The sequence below is a fragment of the Microtus oregoni genome, unplaced genomic scaffold (assembly GCF_018167655.1).
Source record: "Microtus oregoni isolate MIOR12 unplaced genomic scaffold, Mior012 000003F_ref0000135, whole genome shotgun sequence".
In the NCBI taxonomy this organism is placed as follows: domain Eukaryota; kingdom Metazoa; phylum Chordata; class Mammalia; order Rodentia; family Cricetidae; genus Microtus; species Microtus oregoni.
This window is the reverse complement of record NW_024543062.1, coordinates 31,205,553-31,220,000: the sequence shown is the minus strand read 5'-3', so window position 1 is coordinate 31,220,000 and position 14,448 is coordinate 31,205,553. Positions and strand designations below refer to the sequence as shown.

The following is a 14,448-nucleotide window of genomic DNA, read 5'->3' as shown; positions in this document are numbered from 1 at the left end:
GCAGTTGTGTGAATATGCATCTGTGGGTGTGTATGCAGGTGTGTGCATGCCTGTGTAGGCATGTATTTAGGTATATGCATGCATGTGTGGGTGTGTATGCAGGTGTATGAATATGCATCTGTGGGTGTGTATGCAGGTGTGTGCCTGCGCACATGTGTGTGTGTGCAGGTTTGTGCATGTGGCAGTCAGTGGAGAACCTCAGGTGATGGTCCCCAGGAGCCAGCTACATTTTTTGAGATAAGGTCTCTCAGTGTTCTGTAGCTTTCCCAGTGGACTACCGAGGACCTACAGGGACTCACCAGTTTCCACTTTCCTGGGACTGAGACTATAAGCATGTGCCACTTTGACCAGCTTTTTGTTTTTTGTTCATTTGTTTTTTTGTTTTTTCGAGACAGGGTTTCTCTAGAGCTTTGGAACCTGCCCTGGAACTAGCTCTTGTAGACCAGACTGGCCTCAAACTCACAGAGATCCACCTGCCTCTGCCTCCCGAATGCTGGGATTAAAGGCGTGTGCCACTACCACCCGGCTTTGACCAACTTTCTTTAATTAAAATCTTTTGAAAAGTTATTCTTCAGTGTATGGGCATTTTGCCTGCTGTGTCTGGTGCCTGTGGAGGCCACAATAGGGTGTTGGATCCTCTGGAACTGGAGTTACGGACTGCGTGAGCTTTCATATAGGTTCTGGGAATTGAAGCCATCTCTCCAGCGCCAAGATTCTAATTCTTACTTACTTTTTCTTTTTTTATAATGTGTTTGAGTGTGTACCACATGTGTAATGGTATCTGAGAGGCCAGGCGAGGACATCAGATCACCAGGAGGTGGAGCTCCTGGTGACTGTGGGAGCCTGATGTGGGTGCTGGGAACTGAACTCTGTTCATCCTCTGGAAGAGCAGAGGAGCCCTTAACTGCGGAGCCATCTCTCTGGCCACAGCATCATACACCCACATCCCAGGCAAACAGCCCTGGCTTATTGCTCCTCTGGGGGTGAGTCCACAGCATGTTCCAGACTGAGCTTACCTGGGTCCTACAGCAGTTGGAGGGCAGCTGGGAGCTGAGTCTCTGCTGGCTGCATGTTGACAGTGTTGCCCTCTGGTAGCAAGAAGCTGCTGAGGAGCAGGAGAGGAAGCGGTTTGAAAATGAGTATGAAGCAGCTCGCAGGGAAGCCATGGAACGGATGAAAGCAGAGGAGGAGAGGAGGCAGCTGGAGGGGAAGCTGCAGGCTGAAGCATTGCGTCAGCAGATGGAGGAGCTGAAGCAGAAGGAGATGGAGGTGAGGGGAGCCGCCCAGGCCCGAGTGGGATGGGCACGTTTAAAAGCCGTTCTGAGATGGCAGCAGGGGTGGGGTTCTGTGCATGGTCCCCACTCTAGAGCTGGATGCTCTCCTCTCGTGTGCGCTCCTTCGCGGCTCTGCTGTGACCCTCCATGGCGCGCCCAGACATTGGGACATTAACAGCTTAGAGGCACACCTGTCCACTGGATCGGGGTTTTCCAGTGGCGCATGCTCTAGCACACTGTTTCCTGGTAGCAGGTCTGGGTCTCAGGATGGGAGCCATCAGGGATTCTGGTCCAGGAGGCTGTCTTTGACAACACTGGTTTCCTGAGTCTGCTGTTCAGACAGAGGGAGGCCTCACCTCTTTGGTCTCTGTTTCCCTTTCCTTAGCCCCGGTGTTTTAGTAACTAGAGATTGCCCATCACTAATTCTAGATCCTAGAGACAGGGCCTGAGCAAGGCTGCTGTGTCCGCTGAGGAAACAGAAGTTAGAGTAAGTGTGAACCAGTATACAGAGTCTCTCGGACTGGGCCAGGCTTGTAGGGTAGTTTAGTTAAGGTAGGACTCGAAATTCCATGGAGGGGACCAGAGATGGTGATGACCCGTGATAACCCATCTTCCTTGGGTTTACTATTGTAACCACAGGCAACCAAGCTGAAGAAGGAGCAAGAGAACCTGCTGAAGCAACACTGGGAGCTGCAGAGGCTGGAGGAAGACAGAAGGCAGATGGCGGCCCTCCGGTGCAAGGCTGAGCTGGGGTGTGTGGGAAGCCTGGGCTCTTCCCAGAGGGTGGGTCTCTTGCCTTCTCAAACTTCCATGCGGTCTCCCCAGAACCAGAGGGGGTGTGGCCTGGTGGTCATGCAGTACTGAAGCTGCTTGATTACCACCTCTAGGCGCTTCTTGAGACATCAGTACAACGCACAGCTCCATAGGCGGACCCAGCAGATCCAGGAGGAGCTGGTGAGTGAACCGACACCCTGGCAGCCTTCATCCTTTGGAAACTGTTTCACTGCTCAGGACCTGAGCGCATCCTCGGGAGAATTAAAGCACAGATGGGCCATCTCACTGGCCTGGTCCTTAGGTGTTCTTAGAGGGAGAACCGCAGGAGGCAATGCAGATGTTAATTGGCTTAACCAGCAGTCATTTCACAGTGTGGGCACATGGAACAAAGTGCCTGATTCTGAATCAGTGAGGCGCTGAGCGAGGGTATTGCCCATCTCCAGAGCTGGCTGTTCTGTTCGTTCACACCCATAGAGAGGTGGTTCCTCCAGTGTTCAAGTCCCAGTGTCCTTTTAGCTGCGTTGCTTAGCACAGCTGTTTTAGTGAACACTGGTTAGGCTTCTTATTGGTCATGTACTTGAATGAGCTTGTGGGTGAGCACACTCAGATCTCCTGGCTGTCTGCCTCCTCCGGTCAGACCGTTAGCTCTGGTGCCACTGTTCTGCCCCCACCCCTGAATTCCTCTCACCTTTTTATTCTAGTGTTGAGTTATGTAGACTTCCTGCCAGTGGGCATTTGGTTTCTGGTTTTCCCATTTTCAGTAGAGCTGCCGTTAGCAGTTGTGCATGTATTTGTGTCCATGCACTGCCGTACCCTCTTCAAGAAACTGAGGCCAAATGGCGTTCTAAAATGTGTTCTGCATGTCCAGGGGCATGTGCCTGTGGTGGCACAGGTGGTAGGCGTCACCTTAGTGGGAAGCTTCTGGGCCAGTGCAGTTCCTGAAGCCGACCTCGTGGTTACCAGAAGCAATCCAGCCCCTTCCCTTCTGTCCTGAGAGTGCATCAAGCCCTGCATGGCTGCATCTGTGGGACATTCAGAAGGGGCTGAGCACAGCACAGAACTCACTTGGCCCCACCATCCGTGGGTCACACCCCTTCCTCCAGGAGGCAGATGGGCGGATCCTGCAGGCACTCCTGGAGAAGGAAGACGAGCTGCAGCGAGTCCAACTGGCCCGGCGGGAACAGGCCCTGGCCGACGCAGCCTGGATGAAGCAGGTCATCGAGGAGCAACTGCAGCTGGAGAAAGCTCGGGAGGCAGAGCTGCAGCTACTGCTGAGGTGAGGGGAAGCTGCTGGCCTCTACTGTCCTCTGTGAGATGCCCTCAGGTCACTGGGTGACCACTTGTGTTCTCACACATCTCCCTGTGTAGCTCTGTCATCCCCAGGGAACATGTCTTTGCTAGTAGATGATGTTATTCAGGGTGGAAGCCACTATGGCTCAGAGTAGTGAGGTGCTTATCTAAAGTCTCAAAACCACTTGAGGAGATTGCGTCTGCATAGACGTGTTTATGCTTCTAAGGTCTGTAACATCAGCCTGGATCCTAATGAAGACAGCCCCACCATGTTACCTTGGCCGCTCTCCATGGGGCACAGGACTGGGACTCTGGCCTATGTGCCCAGTTTTGGGACCTAAAAGTCTACCTCACAGATGGAAATAGCCAAATAACAGGCGATATGCATGGATATCTGTTGCAGGGGTTTCTATCCTTCCCGGTTTCCGCAGTCATTAAGTCCCAGAGAAATCACACAGAGGTCTACATTAGTTATAAACTGATTGGCCCATCAGCTCAGGCTTCTTATTAACTCTTATAACTTGTATTAGCCCATTATTCTTGTCTGTGCTAGCCACGTGGCTCAGTACCTTATTCAGTGAGGCAGTCACATCTTCTGTGGCTGGGTTGGGACTGCAGAGGAATGGGCTTTCTTCTTCCTAGAATTCTCCTGTTCTCATTGCCCGCCTCTACTTCCTGTCTGGTTGTCCTGCCTATACTTCCTGCCTGGCCACTGGCCAATCAGCATTTATTTAAAATATAATGACAGAATACAGACCATTGTCCCACACCAGATATCCAGATAGTCTTATTGGCCCTGACATTCAGCCAAGTGGTGGGTACACAGCCCTTGGAGACCCCAGGAGGTTGCTAGCTGCTGCCAGGTGCCCCAGTAGCCATTCTCGGAGGGTGGTGTTTGGGCTTGGACACAGGGAGTGTCTTCCCCCTCCTGTCTCTGGTCCTATGGTTTTATTTACCTCAGTTCTAAATGGCTGTGGTACTTTTTTTTAATTTAAGGAGATGAAGTATTAAATATGACCTAAACTACCACGGAAGTGTTGTTCTTGGTGTGGGTGTGTTTGCCTGCAGCTGAGCAGTGGTGTGAGCTGTCATCCGTTCCTGCCTTTGTTGGTGGTGTAGAACTTCTGTTGTCCCTTCTGTGTCTGTCTAGGGAGGAGGCCAAGGAGATGTGGGAAAAGAGAGAAGCAGAGTGGGCTCGCGAGCAAAGTGCACGGGACAGACTGATGAATGAGGTAATTCCGCCTGAGGGACTTGGACAGCTATTGGTCCCCACTGACCAACTCTGCTCTGGTCATCTTAAGTAGCATCTAAGTCTCTGTGTAGGCAATGCTCAGACGTAGAGCAAGAACAAGTGGGCTATCCTTAGAGCCCTCTTCTGTCTCCTGTGGCTCGCACATGGCTTCTTAACTCCATGGGTCATTCCCACAGTGCAGTTTGAGTTCATGCATTTTCACCAGCACACCTCTCAGCATGCATCAGCCAACACTGCGCAGCTGCAGCTACAGCCCTTCCTCCCTCCTTGGGTGGATATTCTCTGAGGCACTTGCTGGGCACCTTCATGTAGGAGTCCATGTTCCCTGGGGCCAGCAAGCAGCAGTGTGCAAGGCGCGCAGGGAACCTGGCTGGGAGCCTTTGTCGGCCCTGCCCTGACGCTGCGCTGAAGTGGGCTGGAACTCTGAGTTCCGTGTGCTCGGTGTGTCGCGTGTACCCTGTGGCTCCCCGTCTTCCTCACTGCAGTTTTCCCTGGTTGTGGCCACAGTATGTGCCCCCTCCTTGGACAGTGCAGGTGTCAGGTGTGTTTTGTGGCTTCTTGGTTCCTGGGCCGGGGCTGCTACATCCCACTACTCTGGAGCAAGGTCCAGGTTCCAAACAGTAGCAGGCGTTTGCTACTTGTAGCCGCAGAAGATGGCATGGCTGCACCCGTCGGCTGGGTTTGCCACTGGTGGCCGGAGGCTCATGTACCTGTGGAGAGGGCCCCCAGTGTCCCCCTTCACACTGCTGTGCCCTGCACCGGGTTGCTGTCTTGGCTAGGGTTTCTATTGCTATGGTAAAAATGCATGACTTAAACCAGTTTGGACAAAAAAGGGTTATTGAAGTTTAAGCCTCTTGGGTCACAGTGCATCACGGAGGGCAGTCAGAGAGGATCCTGGGGCAGGAGCTGATGCGGAGGCCATGGAAGGTGCTGCTTACTGGCTTGCTCCTCCTGACTGGCTTAGCTTGCTGTCCTGTACAGTTTAGGACCATCTGCCCAAGGGTCACACCACCCACAGTGGTGCTTCATATTCTTAAACCAGGAAATGCCCTGCTGACTGGCCTGTAGGCCAACCTGTGGTGGCATTTTCTCGACTGATACTCCTCTTCCCAGATGACTGTAGCTTTTGGAGAGTTGGAAACAAACAAAGGTAACCAGGATAGTTGGGATGTCTGGGAAAGAGCAGGGGCCCACACCGGGCCTGTGGCTCAGGTCTGCTGCCTGTGTGTAAAGACGAGGCTGGATTGGTACAGATGCGGCTGCAGCCAGTGTGAAGCTTGGACCCGTCTTCACCTGAAATGCAAACCTTCGTTTCCCCTTGGCCAGGTTCTGATGGGGAGGCAGCAGCAGATACAAGAAAAGATGGAGCAGAACCGGCGGGCACAAGAAGAGACCCTAAAACACAGGGAAAAACTCATCCAGAGTCTGGAGGAGGCAAGGCAGTCGGCTCAGCGTGCAAAGGAGGAGAGGGAAGAGCTGAAGTCAGCCAGGAAGCAAGAGCTGGAAGCCCAGGTGGGTGCTGAGGGTGAGGGCAGTCTCCGCAGGTCAGGACACAGGAGGTAGGGGGGGAGCGGGGGCGGGCAGCAGGCCCCACGAGGTTCTCAGGACACTGCAGGACAGAGCTCGAAGTTCCATGACTCAGTTCTTTGCTCACTCACATCCAAATCCCTTTTGGTGTCTATAGCAGCCCTGGCATTTTAAAAGACTTATGTGTTTGAATGTGGGTTTGTGTACTTGTGTGATTGCCCAAGGAGGCCAGTAGAAGGCACTGGATCTCTTGAAGCTAAAGTCACAGGCAGGTGAGAGCCACTCACCTGAGCTTGCTAGGAAGTGAACTCGGCTCATCTGTAAGGACAGTCTGTTCTAACTGCTGAGCCGTGTCTCTGTGGCACAGGCTCTATTCTGGTTCCCTAGTCTCTGTGGGGACCATGCTGATGTCACGGTTACTTTTTCCTACCCCGTTGCTTTCCAAACACACGGCTGCATACAGAGTTTTCCCAAGGCCCACAGCACCGGCTCCATGGCCTCAAGTGCCCATCCTGACTGCTGGCACTTGCCATCTGCCTCCTTGCTCAGAGGCAGGGCTCTGCCCCATGGGCCTTGTCTATAGTGACTCTGTTCTTGGTGTCCAGGTCGCAGAGCACCAGCTCCAGGCTTGGGAAGCAGCACAGCAGGTGGAGGAGGAAGAGGAGGAGGTCAGGAGGGCGGAACAGCTCTCCGATGCTCTGCTACAACAGGAGGCCAAGACCATGGCTGAGGAGGGCTACCGGCCCAAGGTAGGCGCCCGCCAGGTGACTGGCCACCACAGCCCCATCCTGGGCTCTCCTGTCCCTCCCTGTGTCTGTCTTCCCACTGCTTATAGACTCAGTATAAAGGCCTCAAATGGTCCGAGTGGTTTTGCTCTGGTTCCTGCTGCTTCTTCCTTTGCAAAGACAGAGGGCCTGATCGCTGGTCTTGTACCTGTCCACCCTGTTGGACAAAGTATGATCTAGTGGAATGATGGCCATAGCTGATGAGAGGTGACAACAGGACCAGGTCCCAGTTGCCCAGTTGAAGCCAGGAGACTGAGACACCAATTTAGCTGCCTCCCCTTTCCCTCTGCGTCCTCTCTTTCTATGCATTTTATGTGTTGTTCCCGAGTGACTTGTGTGAGCCCTGAGCAGGGCACCTCGGAGGCAGCTGTGCCTGTTGTGAGGGACCTGCTGACCAGGCTCTCTGGAGCCGATGGAGGGACTTGGCCACCTGGCCTCTGGCGTTCTGAGGGGTGTGCGCTGCAGAGGAAGAGGGCTGACTGCTTTCCTGCCAGAGAGGGAGTGGCTGGGGTGGATTAAGACTCGTGTTTGTTGTAGGACTTGAGTTCCTCCAGCAGAGGGCTCCGAGCACAGGGACCAGCAGAGGGCTCCGAGCACAGGGAGGAGCATTTCCAGCCGGCCAGGGCCAGGGCTTCACAGGGCAGGAGTGCCTCACTTGTGGCTCAGAGTCAGGGCTTTCTTAGCCGGAAGTGAAAGCTCAGTCATGTGCTCATAATAGAGCAAGAGGTCAGTTCCCAGAGTTGCAGACTGTTGATCTGATAAATTGTATGCTTTCTTTTTCAGCCTTATGGACACCCCAAAATTGCCTGGGACTGACGTTAAGCACACGGAAGCATGCCAACTTGATAGAAAGCTCCAGACATTTGTACAGTGCTTGTTCTGGCCAGCGCTCAGGGTGCTGCTAGGTAGTTTGGCCAGGCCTGTTCAGCACATCGTGGTCCAGCTAGATGTCAAGATGCCTTACCTGTGCAGTACCCAAAAGCACCCTCCCTGCTCTCCTCACCCAGACAGGTCTTACAGACTCATGTTTACAGCGCTGTCCAGAGGTTGGATAGTGCTTTTTAAATAGATTTTAGAGCCACTAAGAACAAGTGGTATTCCCAGGACGGGATGTGTAGGTTCCCCTTGTCACGCCTGCACATGTCAGCACTAGGGAGGACCAGCCAGAGAGAGGAGGGAGCCTGTCAGGTTTTAAAGTTGCCATTTAATAGGTTGTTCTGTTGAAGGGAGACTTGGAGGTCTGGGTGCAGTTATTTCAGTTATTAGTTGCGGAGCCCCAAAGGATCATGTGTGTTTGTAGAGCCTGGCAGCCTGGGCGTCAGGAAAAAACAGCGACAAAGAAGCTCCTTGTTCTGGAAGTGCTGTGAGAATTCCCGTGGGGCTGGGGTGTGGAAGGCTTCCCTGGCAGCCTATGGTCCTCAGTCCAGCCCCAGTTCCAGCAGAAAGAAACGAACCCCACAGAACATTAGAACACATGCCACCCCGAAAAGAGTCCTCAAGGTTACCTGGTGGGCGAGCCTGGTAAAGGCAGGGGCGACACTATGTCCTCCAGAGTCTGGGGAAGGCCTGTGTGTAGCCCTGTGGGAATTATGTGCCCAGAGGAGCCTGTGACCCTGGAGAACCACAGATCAGCCCATCCCCTGCTGCAGTTCCCAACTCACTTCTGCAGACAAGCTGTGATCTTGGTAGCATCGGTGGTATCTTTATGACTTGTACTTTTCCATGCCCTTCCTCTGAGATTCAGTTTTTATTATTGTATTCAAGATTCCATATCTCAGTACACTCTAGCTGATTATAGGGCATTGTCTGTGGTTACAGAAACAGCCCAGGTCCGAGGGCTGCGTGGCTTTCCTCCCTCCCACTGTGCAACCCCGTCCTGTCTCCTCATTTCTCACTGTGGTTCTCGGATGTGGCCCCTGAGCAACATTTTCATTAGGCACTTGTGAGTTACCTACCTTTCCAAACGCTCACTAATTGTGAACTAAAGCACAGGCTGTCACCGCTGTAGGAGGGTACTCAGGAGGCCAGTGCAGACAGCCGCTGTAGGAGGGTGCTCAGGAGGCCAGTGCAGACAGCCGCATCACGGGTCTTCCCCTGGTCACATTTCATAGGTTCCATTCACTTTTCTTGTGAAAGTGATATTCTCGCCCTTTATTTTTTTTGTTTTTGAGACATCATTTTTCTGTGTAGCCTTGGCTGTCCTGGGACTTAACTTTATATAGACCAGGCTGGCCTTGAACTCACAGAGATCTGCCTGCCTCTGCTTCTGAAGTCATGGGATTACAGGAGTGCGCCACTGTGCCTGGCTTTTCCCTCATATTTCTATGGGAACCACAGAACATCACTAATGGTTGTCTACTGCTCCAGGCTAGACCCCAAGTGGCCAGACACTGCACACGGGTGATTGAAGGTTTATCGGACAAACATTGTTTTTACTAGCATTAAAATGATGTCCCACTAGTTCTCTATGTTGTATGATCATTTGTTTGTGCACGCATGCGTACATGTATATGTATATGTACTTTTGTGTGATGGTGTGCAGGTGGGGCTAGAGGACACCTGTGTGCAGTCACCTCTCTCCTACCCTTTATGAAGGTCCCGGGATTCAACTGGGGCCATCAGGCTTGTGTGGCAAGTGCCTTTAACTGCTGAGATGCCTCACTGGCCCCTGTTTTTAAATGTTTTAAACATTTCCCCTACAAATGGATTTGAGCTGCTTTTTCTGAATTCAGAGCTGTCTTGTGTTTGCTGACAGCTCATGCCTCTAACTGCCAGTGTGTTTGTAGGTGTGTACAGTCACACTGAGGGCAGCAGTGTCCTGTGAGAAGTGTGAGACTTAATCCTTGTGCAGATGGACTTCTGCAAGCCAACACTGGCCCCTAGTACAGTCCTCCACGTCTGTTACTGACATGTCATTGTGTAGCAAGCACGTGGCCCTGTTTGACTTAAAATGGGGCAAGATTCCTTCAGTAGGTTCCTCTCCCATTCTGTAGTAGAGATGGGTTGCAGCCACTGTGGCCACAGAGGGATGGGTACTATACAGCCTGTCTTCTGTGCTGCTCCCAGCCGCAGCTCCCTATGGAAGAACCCTGGCAGGACTCAGACAGTGGGGTTAGCCACAGACACATGGATAGCAGTGCATGAGACAGACCATGGTGCCACAAGAAGGCGACACAGCCATCCTCTTTGTTTTCTTTTGGTGTATTGAGACCAGGTTTCTGTGTAGTCTTGGCTGTCCTGGAACTCTGTAGACAGAGAGCCACCTGCCTCTGCCTCACCTGTCTGGGATTAAAGGTGTGTAGGGTGTGACACCACTGCCTGGCCACAGCCCGGTTTATGGACAGAAAGTGTTTTCCTGCCATCTAGGTTTTAGGTAGCTTTCAGTTCATGACATAAGCATCACTTGCAGGCCTATTGTGATGCTTTTGAAAAACACTGGCCCTTACAGTTCTCCATGGCATGGAGTTCAGCCATGTGGAGTCTGACATCATTGTCTTTCAGGAAGGGGACATTATTTTTATGATCACCAGGACACAGTCACATGCTTCTCTGAACACTAGCTACAGCACTTTTGTTTTCAGTCCACATAGCTGAGCACACAGATACACTGTTTTTGGAGAGAGGGTTTTTGTGTAGCTTTGGAACCTGTCCTGGCACTAGCTCTGTAGACCAGGCTGGCCTCAAACTCAGAGATCCGCCTGCCTCTGCCTCCTGAGTGATGGGATTAAAGGCATGCACCACCACTGCCCGGCACACTGTTGTTTCTTTACTCATTTTCCTTTGGCTCCATCTTTTTCTATTGAAATTGGGTTTTCTAAAGCTGCTTGCATGACTCTGGATGATCAGCCCCACATCTGTAGGCCCCACATCTGCAGGCCCCACGTCTGCAGCCCCACGTCTGCAAGCCCCACGTCTGCAGCCCCACGTCTGCAAGCCCCACGTCTGCAGCCCCACGTCTGCAAGCCCCACGTCTGCAAGCCCCACGTCTGCAAGCCCCACGTCTGCAGCCCCACGTCTGCAGCCCCACGTCTGCAGCTCCACGTCTGCAAGCCCCACGTCTGCAGCCCCACGTCTGCAAGCCCCACGTCTGCAGCCCCATGTCTCCAGGCTCCACGTCTCCAGGCCCACGTCTGCAGCCCCACGTCTGCAGCTCCACGTCTCCAGGCCCATGTCTGCAGCTCTCTTGTGTTTCTTTCCCTAGTCACGGTAGGCAGGCATCTGTGAGAGTCCCCACTCTGGGCCATACTGTCTGTCATTCATACCACTTGACTGGGGACTCCCGAGGCAGAATTGAGCATTGAGATCTGACTGGCCGTGGCACTGCTTCTGGCTTCCAGCTCACATAGTTGCTTCTGAACCTTTCTGGGCTGTGGATAGAAATTGCTGATTTCAGCCTTCAAGAACCATACGGTGGAAGGAGAGAACGGACACCTGCAGCTAGTGCACGTGTATGTGCGTACACGCACACACACACACACACACACACACACACACACACACACGGAAGGCAGGAGGTGAGCATCTCTGAGCACACCTACAGTGACACTAGCCTCTTCCAGTTGTCACCTCAGGAGTGCAGTCCCGAAGGGCCAAGCCTTGACACCTCCCAGGCCTTTCAGGATGACATGAGGCAGACCTGGTTTACAGTAGCTTCCATATCAGGACCTTGTGGGATCACACTTCCCACTTCCAACTCCTACATTCTCCACCAAGGAGTTACAAGGTGCCTTGGTCCCTGCTCAACAGTCATCAGAGACTTAGCTAAGTACACAGTTGACAGCAACCTGGGGTCCCCGAGCCTCCCACCTCAGCATTGTTTCAGATGGACTTCCTCCACCCCACCTGTCTTCTCACACTGCTGTTGGGCCTTACACAGACACACACCTGGAGTGGAAGTCACTGGCCTGCAGGGGCCTCCCAGAAGCCCTCCTGGAACATGCCTCCTACATCCTGGCCCAGGAAACAGCCTGGGACAAAGACACGGCTCACTCACTAAGGTGCCCAACATAGGCTGCTGGAGTCTGGGGTGCTACATAGTCACCAAGACAGCACCAAACTTACAAACCAAGTTCTAGAGACCAGTCAGGCCTGGGTAAGTTAAAAAGTTTCTGGAAAGCAGGGAACTCAGAAGACCTAGCCTTCCAGGGGATGCCTTCTGTATCTCTGCCAGGGGTGTGGGCAAAATCCTCCCCATTTTAATTAATCCTCCCACTCATAGCTCATTCTTTTTTTAAATATTAATTTACTTATTATGTATACAATACTCTGCCTGTATGTCTGCCTGCAGGCCAGAAAAGAGGGCACCAGACCTCATTACAGATGGTTGTGAGCCACCATGTGGTTGCTGGGAATTGAACTCAGGACCTTTGGAAGAGCAAGCAATGCTCTTAACCACTGAGCCATCTCTCCAGCCCCCACCCCCTGGCCTGCTGTCTTTATACTGGACGTTCACTCGCCTGGCTAGAGACCCAGGGTTCAGAGCACAGGCCTTGTACTCTGAGCTGCCCTCAGGCTTCTCATCTGCAGAACGGGGAGGTTTCTATTCCTAGTTCCTGGGTGTTTAATATAAACACCCTGGGAAAGTAGGAGTGGGGGGCTTCAGATGGTACTGGGGTAGTAGTACCAAAGTGGGGCTCTGGAAAGGGGCTGGAGGAAGATGCCGTGTATGGACTGCAATTTCAAAATGTGCCTATCTCTTAGGGCATGAGATGGAGTTTACAGAGGAGGTAAAGAGAAGAAGCCAAGGCTAGCAAAGAAGCCAAGGCTAGCAAAGAGAAGTCAAGGCTAGGTGAGTGTCTGCCTGGGCTTTTGAAGGAGAGGCTGACCAAGGTGCTGGTAGGCTTTTTGTAGGCATAGGCTCTGGAGTCCCTGGAGAGATGCCCCATTTGTGACAAATGAGACTAGGTTCTGAGTATGAACAGTTTGGGAACCTGAGAAGAGAGGAAGCTGTGGGGTGTGTGGGATGGGGAGCAGGATCCAGGTGTGCAAAGATGAGGTCATGTCTGCTCTTTCAGAGACCGGTTTCACAGCTGATGGAAGGGCTTGTAGTTGGGCTGAAACAGGACAAAGCCATGGTCAGATTGCAGAGGCAGGTACCTTCCAGGACTTGTTCCTGAACAACCTCACACTCCTGCCTGACCTGCTGGGTAGCAGGGTTGGGTCCCCTCTGTGAGGGGCCTGTGCTTGGCCTTACAGACGGAGGACATATTCACAGTTCTGAGTCATGACCAAACCTTAGCAGGCCTTTCTGTTGGCCTCGGTGACCGGATAGTCCAGGTGTGAGGGCCTGAGGAACTCAGGCAAACCCCGCTGCGGGGAGCCCAGGCTTTGGAGCACAAGCTGACAGCTGAGAGCCATTTGTTTAAGCAGTCTCAGGGGTACCCTGTGAGTTGGGCTTTGAGGCGTCGAGCTCCTATCACTGGCTTCTTTGCCATCTTCTCAAAGATGCCTCAGTCTTACGAACCATCTGATCCCTCACCTTTCCCAGGCGGGGGAGTCCGCCTCCTTGGGTGCTGCTTTCTTCTGTCAAAGGAAATAAATCTTCCCTCATCTGTTGAGCATGTCTGTGGGTGTGTACATGGCCCATGCATTCACGGGGTTAGAGGGCTACTCACAGAAGCTATGTTCTCTACCGTGTGGGTTCTGGGTTCAAACTCAGGTTCTCAGGCTTAGAGGCAAGTGCCTTTGCTGCCTATCTCACCAGTGCCTCAAAGAACCGAGCAGTGCCCGACACAGTCAACAGCAAGAGCTGGAGAAGTTGCTGTGTGGCGCACAGACTTGACTGTCTACAGCAGTGTCTTCCAATGTGGTACAGACCTGCAGCAGCAGCCCCGGAGGCACCCACACAACTGAGCCAGCCTCGCAGGGTCTGTAGGCCCTCTTGGGAGCCTGGCTCAGGAAGCACTCTGGGTGTGTGCTGTTGGGTCCGACCTATGGGTTGTGGGCTCTCCTAAGCTGTCCTGCCTAGCAAGCTGGAAGTAACATCCCACCTTTCTTAAGGCTTCACCCTGAGAGGCCCAGAGATAGTCAAGTATCCCCGCCTCCTTCCACCTGGAACTACCATGCCACTTCTCCAGAAGACAAGGTGGCCCTGTCAAAGCCAAGTGCACAGCCCCTATGCACACTGAAAGTGAAGACAGACTGCCGGCCTTCGGCACAAACTAATTCTATTACCTGCCTGCCTACTGGGAAGGAGTGAGAGCATCTGAGTTGGGCTGGCTTGGGATGACCTAAACATGGAAGGGGTAAGTGTACCAGGATAGGTATGATGGCACATGCCTGTAGTTCCAGTGTTCAGAAAGCAGAGGCAGGAGGATGACAGTTCAAGGCACTCTTGAGCTACGTGTTGAGACCCTGCCTCAAACACAAAACAAAATGCTACATGCTAGGCACAGGGAAAAAAAGGACTAATCTGGGTGCCCCAAGGTAGGGAGGCTTAAACGACCACCTCTTCTTAAAGACCCAGTTACAAGGAAACTTGCCACCCCTACCCAGTGGCTGGAAACACTCACCAGCCGGAGGGAAGCAAAATGACCACAGACATTTA

At 52.8% G+C, this 14,448-nt stretch overlaps 1 protein-coding gene across 7 annotated transcripts in view; it reads left to right on the top strand.

Annotated features, from left to right (window-relative positions):
- LOC121446627 (trichoplein keratin filament binding) overlaps positions 1-9,352 on the top strand; it is a 17,474-nt gene extending 8,122 nt beyond the window's left edge. For all 7 annotated transcript variants that reach the window (XM_041649374.1, XM_041649371.1, XM_041649372.1 and 4 more), the window contains 8 exons: positions 1,096-1,269; positions 1,914-2,026; positions 2,162-2,228; positions 3,152-3,324; positions 4,489-4,570; positions 5,917-6,102; positions 6,723-6,866; positions 7,686-9,352. In XM_041649374.1, coding sequence (XP_041505308.1) covers positions 1,096-1,269; positions 1,914-2,026; positions 2,162-2,228; positions 3,152-3,324; positions 4,489-4,570; positions 5,917-6,102; positions 6,723-6,866; positions 7,686-7,718 — 972 coding nt within the window. In that variant the 3' untranslated portion in view covers positions 7,719-9,352. The remainder of the gene's footprint in view (positions 1-1,095; positions 1,270-1,913; positions 2,027-2,161; positions 2,229-3,151; positions 3,325-4,488; positions 4,571-5,916; positions 6,103-6,722; positions 6,867-7,685) is intronic.
- Positions 9,353-14,448: the final 5,096 nt, after the last annotated feature.